Source organism: Dryas octopetala, chromosome 8 (genome assembly GCF_963921425.1).
Source record: "Dryas octopetala chromosome 8, drDryOcto1.1, whole genome shotgun sequence".
In the NCBI taxonomy this organism is placed as follows: Eukaryota; Viridiplantae; Streptophyta; class Magnoliopsida; order Rosales; family Rosaceae; genus Dryas; species Dryas octopetala.
Window position 1 is genome coordinate 18,836,945 of NC_141373.1, and position 12,493 is coordinate 18,849,437.

Here is a 12,493-nt window from a genome sequence, read left to right on the forward strand (position 1 = left end):
TTTGCCTGCGGTTTTAATGCTGGCGGAGACCCTATCCGCCACTGCTTCATAATCCTGGAGGATTTGGCTATTTTTCCGCTAGAAAATTGTTTTTCCTGGCGATTTAATTCCGCCATGAATAAGTGATTTTGTAGTAGTGGTGAAAGCTTCTGAAGTTTTAAAGCTATTATGAATATCTAATATTATTAGATACAAGAATACTCTAAAACTAACTGGTTAGTAAATTAATACAAAGTTAACCACCATGTTGGGCCCACTGCATAATGTGATATCAAAATCTGAAACGTCTATTTTTTAGGCCCTACTTTGAAGATTATCCCTGTAAAAAAATCTCTAAAATCGAAAGTCATTTTGCCATTTGATTATAATAACAATTATTTATATGTTTTTATCGAAAATACTAATCGTCTATTTATTTGATCTTAATTAGATGACTACATGATTTTCGATTTAGTTAATTTTTTGCAATGATGATCTTTGAAGTATGACCTAAATTATTGATGGTTCGGATTATGAAATTAGTTATGTGATGGGCCCAAAATCATGGTTAACTTCGTATTAACTTGCTAACTGGTTAGTTTTATAGTACTCCTCTTATTACATATAGCTATGTTTGGTTAATAACTTAATTGATCAAAAAAAGGGTAAATAACTTTTAAAAAAAATATCTTTTTGACTTTTCAAATCCTTTATTTTAAATTTTAATGAGTTTGATTTTTCAAAGTAAAAGGTATTATATAAGTCATTAATTGACTTCACTTCTATAGCTAGTGGGTTTCTATACGATACATATATATAATCACCTTTTTTTAAGTAGAATTCTTGGCTGGGCTAGTCGATCATGTGTTTGGTTCCGCCATTACTAGCAAGAATTCTTTTTGGGTGTGTAAATTATAAAGGGAAAATCTAAACATAAATTGGCAATTAGGAGAACTTATTAAGATAGCAGATGCATAGTAAATCAGTAATATGGGGTAGTTTTAAGGGGGAAATATATTGATATTTTGGTACAAATCAGTGATCAAGAATACCTAGTATTAATTTTACAATGGTATAGATGAAGTTAGATGTAGAAAGTTACTAACCAAAAATTCATGAATAATTGAAATTAAAATCCATATATATATATATATCCGTCAAAATTTTGGTACAAAGTGATCACCAAATTAATTAGCTACGTACATCATGATTTAATTAACCTTAATTAATTAATGCCCCATTATGAAAAACTCATCCACAAAAGAAATTGGACCAAAAAAGGAAAAAGAATAGTCATCCCACTTGTTGAAGGTCATGCAGACCAAAAAAAATAAAGAGAAAAGCAAAGGAAAAGGAGAGAGGATAAGGAGAGCTCCTCACATATATATGGAGTAATTAAAAGGGGAAAATAGAATCAATTATATATATATATATATTGATATGATCAGTGAGAAATAATTTTAATTACAATGGTAAAGATCATGATCCATGAACTTAGATGCAAAGAGTAGCAACTAATTAAATGAAAATTGGAGATTAATTTTCAGCTTCCTCCTCCTCCTCATCACCTTGTCAACTTTAATTTTTCTTTGAGGCGCATGATCGATCATGATGATGAATGCCTCTTCCTTGATCCAGTAGTACTAGTAGAAGACAACCTGTCATTTTTTCTGAGCCTACAAATCACCAACTGATCATAACAAGAACGACCAGCAGCATCAACAAGACTGTACTCGTCAATGAACCACCCTCTGTGGTGTTCCGACCCTTTCTCTTCGTATCTCAGCTTCCTCTTCCGCCCAATCACCACCTTTTCAACAATCTCCTCCTCATCACCATCATCATCATCATGTTCATAAATCAACTTTGCAGCCTCTCTTTCACTCCAAGTCCCCGACCCCACCCTACGATCAACGCGCGAATGGCTCTCCAAACTGCGGCGAGCCAAACTGGTGAAGAAGTACAAATCTGTGTTGAACTGTTTCAGGACCCCAAGCTTCTTGCGTATCTCCCATGGTTTGGTTTCGATAAAGTCGTCAAACTGCAGCACATTGAATGGTTGCGCTGTCGTTGCTCCTGTCACCTTGTTACGAAGGTAATACCCCACCAGTTCTTGGTCCGAGGGGTTGAACCTGAAACCCACCGGCGCACCCACATATGAACTCGAATACTTACGAACCACCATTATTAATCAATTGGTACGTACGTAACTGATTAATGTGTAGATTAAGTGAGATGAATGAGAAAAAGATTGCTAGGGTTTTGAGTTTTCTTTCTTGAAGAGAAAGAAGGAAAGAAACAGAGAAAGTTTCTTGTTTTGATTAGGAAATTAGAAGTTTTAGAAAGTGATCAATGAATTATGGATGCATGTGTATGTATAAGGGGGTGGGTCGGTAATCTTAAGGTTGCCTATCTCCACCCGTATATGTGAAAATTTAGGCTTTCGGTCAAATAATTCAGCTCAACTTTATTCTTCTTTTATAAGGTATTTATAAAAATCAAATCCTATGTGCACAAGGATAAGAACACTAATTAATAATAGAAAAAATAACAAATCTACTCTAAGTCTAATTTAGACTAGAACTAGGATAACATAACAAATGAAAGGTACAACATAAGGTAATTAAGTAAATTAGGACTAGAATCCTAAATTACAACTCAAGTTAACACTCCCCCTCAAGTTTGTACATCGATATCCCACATGTACGTCCAACTTGTTAATTGATCGAGTTGTAGAACTGTACACACTTGGAGATTGATTTGATAAGTAAATTAGCTAATTGATCTTCATTCTTCACAGATGAAAAATTATGTAACACTATCTCCAACTGTTCGTTAGCAAAATATCTATCGACTTTAGTATCAATCTTCAATCGGTTGACAAGATCAAGCAAGTTCTTGGGAATCTGAATATCAAAATAAGAATCAACACCCAAAAAAATAACGTAGTTAATTTTATCAGATGTATTCAAGTTGGCGTACTGATCGATAAGAGCCAAAAATACTCCCACCATTAATTTTGGCCATTGGCTCAATGTTACTCATGCTTTCACACCTGCCAGGACCCCATATTAATCTAACTCCGGTAAATGTATTATCAGTAAAAGTGTCCGAGTATGTAAGGCCACATCCAGTGAATCACGTCACTCCAACAAACCTTGCTGATATGAGCTTCTTGCATGTATTTATACGAAAGTGGAAGTTCCTCAAATAATGAAGATGCGATATATGGAACAACATAAGGAACACAAACCATAACATTATAGACCAAGATGAACACCACATAATCCATGGTAGTGCACCCAGACATATAGTAAAAGCAGCCAAAGATGTGACAATTATACCACAACCACTATGTAAATAGTGATAGAATTAGAGCATCCAACCCAAAACCAATTGGCAATGGATGGAGAGGCCCAAGACTTATAAACACATATGCTAAGCCTTAGTTTTCCGATGTGGGACATTGCTTCACATTACTCTCAACACGCGGGGTGACGTGGGAGCACGTGTGGCCGTTGGGCCTTACACGTGAATAACCAAGCTCTAATACCATGATAGAATTAGAGCATCCAACCCAAAACCAATTGGCAATGGGTGGAGAGGCCCAAGACTTATAAACACATATGCTAAACCTTAGTTTTCCGATGTGGGACATTGCTTCACATTACTCTCAACAAATACTTATATTCTTCTCATCAAGCATACTAACCTCCAAACTTGATCCCCTCATAATCAGTAAAGCAACAACACTGGAGCATCATCGCACACATCACGAGAGAACCATACAAAATCATTTTGCTGACCTTGAAATATGATAGAAAAAACTTGATTATGTAAGCTTAATTAGTACTTTAGGAGTTAAAAATGCAGGACAAGTAATGTATGGCTGATTTTTTTATGCAATTATAGATCTTTTTGTTACATTTTATTTGCTATTTGGTTATGTTAAAAGTACTTTAATTTGAATTATTATAATGATTTCTATACTAACTGAAGAAAAAAAAAATTTTAATGTACGTTGAGGGGGCGAGGGCCCAACTTTTATGGCTCGCCTTGAGTCCCCGAACTCTCAGCTACGGCCTGAATAAATGCACAAATACTTGATGGCCATCACAGATTTTACATTCAACACGTCAACAATCGTTTGGATTAGCAACAAAGATAATGGTATGAATCATAAGGTTGACTCAGTATCAACTATTTGACATAGAGGCCGAGCAGAGAAAAAAACAAATACCCCATATTCACAAGAAATTTAAAAAAAAAAAAAAAAAAAAAAAGAACAAGAACAAGAAGTTTGGAAGCAAGAAGAAAAACTTTCTTTTGCTCGGACTTGTCTCATAAATGAAGATTTATATACACTACAATACAACAGGTGTATAAAGGGTATATACCCATAAATTAAATGGAAGAGAGAAAATAATTTTTAAAAGGAGAAAAGAAAAAGTTGGGCGAAGGTGGGAACTGGGAAGGACTGAAAAAGGGAAAACAAAAAAGGCAAAAGAGGTGTTTGCTTCCCTTCATATTGACTCTTGCTTCGCCTCAATAGCACCACAATAATTGATACAAAATGTGTTAATGGAGGATTCCCTTCCTCCCTCCTTCCTTGCTAGAGTTGTTGGGATGCCGGTGAGAGAGCTCCTTCGGATCTACGTGCAGCTGAGCCAGGAACTGATGACTTGTCTGACCCACGAACATTGTACTTCTCATATACTTTCTCACGATTCTCGGACCACCAAATCTCTGCTTGGTGCTCTCCAAATCTTCTCCGGCTGCAAATGCATTTATATTATCAAATTTCAACGATACGGTTATTATGTTCGATATCTTTGATCTAAAGCACCAAAGTCATGCACTATGAGTATGTGTGAGGGTTTGGGTTCAAGTTCAATAAGAGATTGCCAAATTGAAAATCATGATAATAGGATTCTCAAGCACAGAAGTGAACAATCTTTTCATCCATTCATAACATGATCCTCAAATCTCAGATCAAGAGATCATTGGCCTTCTATCTGTTAACAAGTCATATACACAGAGCTAGCAGCTGCTATACTTAGAGTAGGATATTAGGAGAATAGCATAAGCAAGAGTACCTGAAGCGCACTCGCTTGAGATCTCGAGTTCCATCCCGCAGAGCCATAAGAGTTATATAAACACCAGGCTCATATTGTTCAATCCATTCTGTCTCAACTGTATTACCATTAGCAGCCACTGCAGCATTCCTAGATCTCGTACCAATCTCCCCATCTTGGAAAGGCCCAGATTCCTTGCCATCAACAGGCTCCGAAACACTACTAACTGCCTGAAATGCTCCACCACCATTGGACAGTCTTTCTGGGGGGTTTACCATCCCATTAGAAGTCAGAAGCTCCCGATTGTGTTGCATGTTAGTTTCATTTGTTCCAAGTGGATCCCTAAGTGAATGAGTCGGGGCCTGACTTCCATTTATTGCTGCAGAGTCAATTCCCAAGGAGGAAATCAAGTAAGTACTGCTCATTGAATTTGATCTTGAATGGTTGTCTCCGTTAGCATCTGTATGGTGATTTCCATTTGGCTCCAAACCATTTGGAAGGTATGCCTGCTTTATGCTCTCGGTATCATAAACCCCAGGTGGCAGCCTTTCAGCCAAATCCTTAATCTGAAATTATTATTAATGATGATCACTACAACTGTTCCACATAATAAAAACTCAACCAAAAAAGTAGAGGTAGTCAGCTACCTAATTCAAAATATAACCTTAGTTATTTTAAGTCCCACTGAGCGAGTAGATTGGCTAACTTATGAAAAGGTATGAAAAACTCATAACATTGCCCCTAATTGCAACAATCAGTTTCAATCATAGATGACAATTTAAGATAAAACTTTTCTTTTGGTCAACAATTCAAGATATACTATGGGTACATCATTCATGTAGTATACTTATCTGAATGAAATTTCATTTATTAAATTTACTATTATAATGGGACAGCAAGATTTGATGTCTACCAAATATCACACAAATTGAAGTTTGTGACTGAACTAAGGAAAGGACGTGTATGAAGAAATGACCTGTGCGGTAAGTGACTTTATAACTTCTTTTGCAGCTTTAGATTTAGTAGATTCCTCTGCAGCCAATGCCATGGCTTCTTGTACTTTCTTTGCTGAATTCTGAAGCTCTAATTCTTGAAGTTCACATCTCTCCCTCAGGCTCTCAACCTAACCATAAATCAATTATTTAATATGATATTACAAAGACTCAAACCTAAAAGGCCCCCATCCCTCCCACGAGGTATATATAAAAATAATAATAATAATCCTGAGAAATATCAATATACCTGTGAACGTAACTTTAGCACTTCCTGATTCAAAAGTTCATTCGTTTTTTTCAAACTATCAGCAATACTTTTAGAGAAGGAAAGTCCTGATGTTGTAGGAACAGGAGTTGCAAAACGAGGAGGGCTCGGCCTCCTCGAGAAAGGTGACACAGACCTCGAACTTACTCCTGATGGTGTAAGAACAGGTTTGGGAACTGTTCGTCGCAGATCAAGAGCAGTTGACATAACAATATCCTTTAATTGCAACAATGAAGGTGCTTGAGAGGAGCGGACAAGGGAAAATGTATCAGCTTTCTTTCCTTGCTTGGCTGCTTTGCTATCTAATTGCTTTATCAAATCCACGTTAGAAGGTACAGCAGATTTGTATAATCTAATGTCAGCCTTGTCCAATCTGTCCTTGTTCTCACCCGACAAGCGAGGTATAACATTCTTTCTGTTATTGCCACCAGTTTCTGACACCTTGTTCAATTTCACATAACAAGAATCACATACTCGATATGGTTTTCCAGGATTAGGAGCCAGTGCTGCTCTTGTGGCCTTTCTGGAACTGCATGAATGGCAGTGCACAAGTCCACAATTGTAGCAATTGTGCCTCTTCCTTGTGAATCCAAAAGCCTGTCTACAAGCAGAGCACTGTGACTGCTCAGCACCAGATACCCATTTGTGAAGACAAATAGCTGCTGTATAGTTTGAACCACAACCAATATATTTCACATGTCTATCCTTTAACGCTTCAACCAAAGTCGGTGCTTTCCGATCTTCAACATCTCCATGCCCCAACCTCCCATTAGCTCCCTTTCCCCATGTATAAACTTCATTCCGGGATGTTAATACTGCTACATGATATGCACCACAAGCTATTTCTTCAATGCATTCCCCAGAAAGCTTGTCTTCTACCAAACAAGGTAGCTTTCCGTCAGAATTGGGATTTCCGAGCTGACCATAAACAGTACTGCCCATTGTAAAAACATGCCCTGATGTTGTCAAGCCAACAGTTATACTATGCCCACAAGCAATTTTGTGAAAATTGTAATCAATAAGGGCTGGAACACATGTCGGTTTAAGCCGAGGTTCCTTGTCTCCATGTCCAAGACGATTTTTATCTCCATCACCCCATGTAAACAATTTACCTGAACAAACACTTGCACTAGATTGTGTAGCAATAACCTCCACCACAGCAGCAGTGTGCCACACCCCACATGCAACAGCAATTGTCCTCAACCCTGATAGGGATTCTACTTCTCTCGGATATGTAATATTTTCTCTGTCTCCATGGCCTAAGACACCAAATGTGCCATCGCCAAATGTGAAGAGTTTCCCCGTTGAAGTTACCAAGGCTGTATGCCAAGGACCACAAGTTACAGAAGCAACTTGAAGTCCCTCAAGAGGACCCGAAATTCTCTTTGGTATCCAGTGACTGACGTCGGTGCCATGACCAAGAAGCCCAGCATTATGTGTACCATCTCCCCAAGTATATATTTCCCCAGCCATTGTAACAGCACAAGTATGAAATTCTCCACATGCCGCAAAATCAACACTAGTAGATGCCAGAGATTCAACCAGACGAGGTTGAACAATATCCTTCCCGACACCATGGCCAAGTCGTCCTCCAGATTCTTCGCCCCATGTAAATACTTCACCTTGTCTCGTGACCAGGGCTGCATGCTTGACCCCACAGGCTATATGATGTACATCCAAAACAACATTGGACTCTAATGGCCTCGGGATAAGCACGTCTGCTCTTGGGCTCAAATAACTTGCATTTTTATCAACTCCAACCTTAACAACATTATCGCAAATAACCTCACCCCATATGTATACATCGCCTAGAGCATCACAATCATCCGGTGCAGAACCATGACTTGAAGTGCTGGGAGCACTTGAAACACTAACTCTAAATGCATCTGAACCAGATCCTTTTACTTGCATATTTGTCTGGTCTGATGCTGCATGTGACCTCTCAGAAAGTGGAGAATTTTCAGGTGCAAAACCCTTTGGCGAAGTATTTGGTTTATTGAAACTGACAGAAATCTCTGGAGAGCTAATATCTCGTGTGCCACTAACTGAACTATCACTAGGACTATTTGATGTCAAGTCCCTACTATCCTGAAATCAATTTACCAAAAGAAATGATAAGCAGCCAGCCATTTAACAGAGGCATTTATGCACATCCGAATATAAGAGAAACATACGTCCAAATACACGTGTGTACATGTGTGTGGGTGTTGACAAAATCTGTTTTTGCATATCCTATATAATAAAGTATGAACTAAACCATAAAGAAAATTGGGTGACACATTATTGTAAAAAGAGAACTTTGAAAAAATACAAATGCTAAAATAAAGAACCAGCTATACAGCATGCTGATGCACATACAACTATAGCTCAAAGAGTCAAAAGGCTTCCTATTCAGCATGCTGATGCAGTTACAAGGCAGCTCACTGCATTTACATAAGACAAAATATAAAATGTTAACTAGAAAAAAGGTTTCTAAGTAGGTATATTTACATCAAGGTAGAGGCCTCCATCACTCCATCCATCAATTTTAGAACGCCCACCTCTACCAGAGGATATTAGCGCTTTGAGACCCGCAATCCACACTTCTGCCTCAACTTTATCCTTGCAAATCTGGAAGGCAATAACATATTATTATTAAATAAATAATTCAGAACGATGTACTTAAAGATAGAACATAAACTTTCACAACTAACCAGATCAAGTGATCGCTTTCCGTTATTGTATATGAGAGAAAAAGATAAATAGTCCTTTTCAGGACGCAGATATCGTTGGAAAACAGCCTGTTGTAAATTTGGGGACAGAACGAAATTAGACTAAGTACATCTAGAAGAGTTAAAAGTTAAATCCTACAGTAATTTACATAGTCATGTAGAATACTGGAAATATCATAATAAAGAATTAAGTGATATTAAATAAAAAAAATAAAAAAGTGATGTCAAATAAAAAAAATTTATAAAAGTGATATTAAATATCTCACAGTTCTTTGTCCAGGAACTATTCTTGAGACAGAAGCTAACTTCAAACTTCTCTCACCACTACCACTAGTTGAAATCCAGATCAAAGATGATTCATCCTACAATTATTAAATGCAGCAGTAAGTAGAAAATGGAAGGCAATTACAGAGCATACAAATTAATGAATCAAATTACAATAGATACACCACAGGCTACAACCATAAAGAGGCCAATGAGAAGCAGTCTAATAAGGAGTAATTTTTAATATAAGCATATGTCAAAACACAAAGCAGCAAATATATCCAACAACCTAACTACAATATTCAGTATATAAACCTTAATTCAATTTAGATGTAAAATTTTCCAAATTGGAGACCTTGAGAAATCACCATTGAAAACAGTAGTACCCATGTGAAGGCACTGCATTTCAAAATTGCAAAACATAATTTTGTGCGAGATAGTATTAACCTACTTGATGCTAAGCAGGAAAGTGAATTGAAAAAGGTGTCACAAAATTCTTTCCTTCAGCCTTTCATAAAGAAATAAAAAGATAAATAAAATGTCCATGCAGAAAATATTGAATAGAACTGTTATTTCAACCTTTATAACTGAGCACAAATATTTAAATTAACAAAAAAATAAATACTATCGGAGACACTTCAGATACAAACTTACAGTAGAAAGTCTAAACGGGCAAAACTTAGGCTTTCCCTTACGACCATATTTCAGTAGTTGAGCACCCTTCTTCAAAGCAATTATTGCCTGAAAATCATCAAAGGATCATTGAAAATGAGAAAGTAACCATGAGCAGATAAACTCTGTAAGCTATAAACATAGGACCGCAAGAACCAAACAATAGCTGTAGTATATAATTCTTCTCATAACCAAAATCAACAAGGAGACTTGACTCATTCTTTTTTAATCATAATGCTACACTAAACTCAGTACTATATATAGTAATGACTTTGTAACTTTCAACCCAAACAGCACACCAATTTAGTTCTCTCTCTCTCTCAGTTACAACCTGCCAATATATATTCTAGTTTATTTACTGCTTCTCATCTATGACTAAGAGAACTAATCTCTAAATTCAATCTTCTAAGATGTTCGGGAGGAGCTGTATACGTATGCTAGAAGTATTATCTGCAGACTTTTTACCCTGAAGAAAAAGTGAAATGCGGTTTAACGCAATGCCATTGCCATTAGATCACTCTATGGCAATATATCATAAGTTTCTTTTCATTAGAAAATGTCAGTACTGTACACAAGTCCATAGACCAAATCCAGTTGTCAATGTGGGTTACATATGTGCATGGAAAGAATATTAAAATTTTTAATCTTAAGTCCTGTTTGATCCTGTACAAAAAACACCCATTATTTGATGAACCCAGAAACTCGTAAATCAAAGCCTTAGAAGATATGTTCGCAAAAATATTTCTAGAAAGCTATGAGGCTGTGACCCAAAAAACTACAATTAAGGAATTCTCCACCCAATTTCAAATTTTTACATGTAAAAGAATGCCAAAAAAGAAAAAAAAAATCTTCTGGGTTCTAAGTAATAGAACAGACACTACTATAAGCAAAACAAGGATTTTTGTTTTTTTATTTTTTTTTTGCTGTTTGTATTTCTTTACATTTCCCACAAATGAACACGTACTGAAAATTAAAAACAAAATTTTGAAGAACAAGAATATAGAAACAATTAAACAGAGAAAGAGTTAGAGAGAGGTACCTGGTCAATGTCACGGTTGGCATTCCCGTAGCTAGCAAGATCTGCCATTCCATGTGAGGGAAATTACCGAAACGCCACCACCCTCTCCGATCCCTCGCCGGAGCTCCTCCGTTCATCATCTACCTTCCAACTCTCTCTCTCTCGCGCTGCGCCGCGTCCGTACTCCACCATCAACGGCCACGTCACCACCACCACCCCACCCCAGCTCAACTCTCTCTCTCTCTCTCTTCTCTCTCTCTCTCAGGTCCTGTACACCACACTGAGCCTCGTAGATCTACCTCAGCTCGTGAAACGAAACCCTAAGACCTCCATTTCCGAGCTTTGACTCCGAGCTGGAAGCTGAGCTTGAACCCGCGTGGACTAGTCTCGGACCGCCAGGAGAGCTGGTTTGGGAGACGACGAGAGCGGTTTGTCGGCGAAAGAAGACCGGTTTGGGAGGAACAAGAGGTTTTTCGGCGAGAAATCGGAGTTTCGGCGTCGGAGAACGAGACGGAGGAAACAGAGGAGAGAGAAATAAAATTCCTGGAAAAAAGAGAAAGAATTTAGGGGGTGGGGTGGGGTGTCCGAGTCTCTGTAAAAAGTACAACTAGTCAAAGCTGTGGAAAATTGAATACGATAAATAAATCCAATTTAAAATAAAACAAAAATTCTCTTTTGTTACGACTTACGAGTCTGTTTTCCTTTTTTCTTTTTCTTTTTTTGAAATTACCCTAATTTATATATGAATTTTTACTTAGGTTTTGTTTTGTTTTCTAACTTTTCTCTTTCTAGTTTTTACGCAGATACATTAGTAAAACAATCATAGTTTTGAGTGGCGAATTTAATGCAACTTAGGTGAGAAGATACGAAAGTGAAATGGAAAATCAACTCAAATTTTAATTTAATTTAAGAGGAAATGTTAATCATAGATAAGCCCAAATAAGAGAATTATTCACAAAATAAAAATAAGTATATGAATCAATCTACTTTCAAGTGTCAAACTGAAACAATCCACAAAGCCAGTAAAAAAAAAAAAAAAATTAAGCAACTCAATTTTAAGTCTTTAGAGTGAAACGATCCACTTTTAAAGTCTTTAAACTAAAACAATCCACTTTTAAGTGAGTAGTGCTAGAAATTTTAAATTTCAATCTCTATATTTGGGCTCATTTTAAGAATCATTTATTTACAATAAATAAAACACTTACACATATATTATTACATCATTTAAGATTTAAATTTAAAACACAAATTTAGAATCCCTATCAGTCTATCACTACACCTTCTTAAGTATCTTATGATAATATTACATAAACTTGTTCTTAACACATCATATAATTATATAATTAGGTCAAAATAATATCATATAAATGATTTTTTTTTTATATTACTTCAATAAATTAAGAATTCAATAAACCAAATACCATAGGCCTTTTTTTTTTGGTAATTGTTTTTTTAGCATTAACTATGAGTCTATGAGGATTGAGGAATACCAATTTGTGTAAGAAACCAAATCG

At 36.5% G+C, this 12,493-nt stretch overlaps 2 protein-coding genes across 2 annotated transcripts; both read right to left on the reverse strand.

Moving 5' to 3' along the window:
• Positions 1-1,585: 1,585 nt before the first annotated feature.
• Positions 1,586-2,164, reverse strand: LOC147277786 (NAC domain-containing protein 41-like). Its single transcript, XM_086255717.1, has one exon. The coding sequence runs from the start codon at positions 2,162-2,164 to the stop codon at positions 1,586-1,588; it is 579 nt and encodes a 192-aa protein (XP_086111843.1).
• Positions 2,165-4,278: 2,114 nt separating this feature from the next.
• LOC147277787 (Regulator of chromosome condensation (RCC1) family with FYVE zinc finger domain-containing protein) lies at positions 4,279-11,539 on the reverse strand. Its single transcript, XM_086253363.1, has 9 exons — positions 11,001-11,539; positions 9,944-10,030; positions 9,292-9,387; positions 9,008-9,094; positions 8,805-8,924; positions 6,297-8,402; positions 6,031-6,177; positions 5,076-5,620; positions 4,279-4,754 (listed from the first exon to the last, which is right to left on the reverse strand). The coding sequence occupies exons 1-9, from the start codon at positions 11,046-11,048 to the stop codon at positions 4,592-4,594; spliced, it is 3,399 nt and encodes a 1,132-aa protein (XP_086109489.1). The 5' UTR covers positions 11,049-11,539; the 3' UTR covers positions 4,279-4,591.
• Positions 11,540-12,493: the final 954 nt, after the last annotated feature.

Coding starts and splice junctions, on each gene's coding strand:
- LOC147277786 (XM_086255717.1), bottom strand. CDS start 2,164: ATGGTGGTTCGTAAGTATTCGAGTTCATATGTGGGTGCGCCGGTGGGT.
- LOC147277787 (XM_086253363.1), bottom strand. CDS start 11,048: ATGGCAGATCTTGCTAGCTACGGGAATGCCAACCGTGACATTGACCAG. Junction 8,925..9,007: donor GAAAGCGATCACTTGATCTG/GTTAGTTGTGAA, acceptor ATTGCCTTCCAG/ATTTGCAAGGATAAAGTTGA. Junction 5,621..6,030: donor TAAAGTCACTTACCGCACAG/GTCATTTCTTCA, acceptor TAATAATTTCAG/ATTAAGGATTTGGCTGAAAG.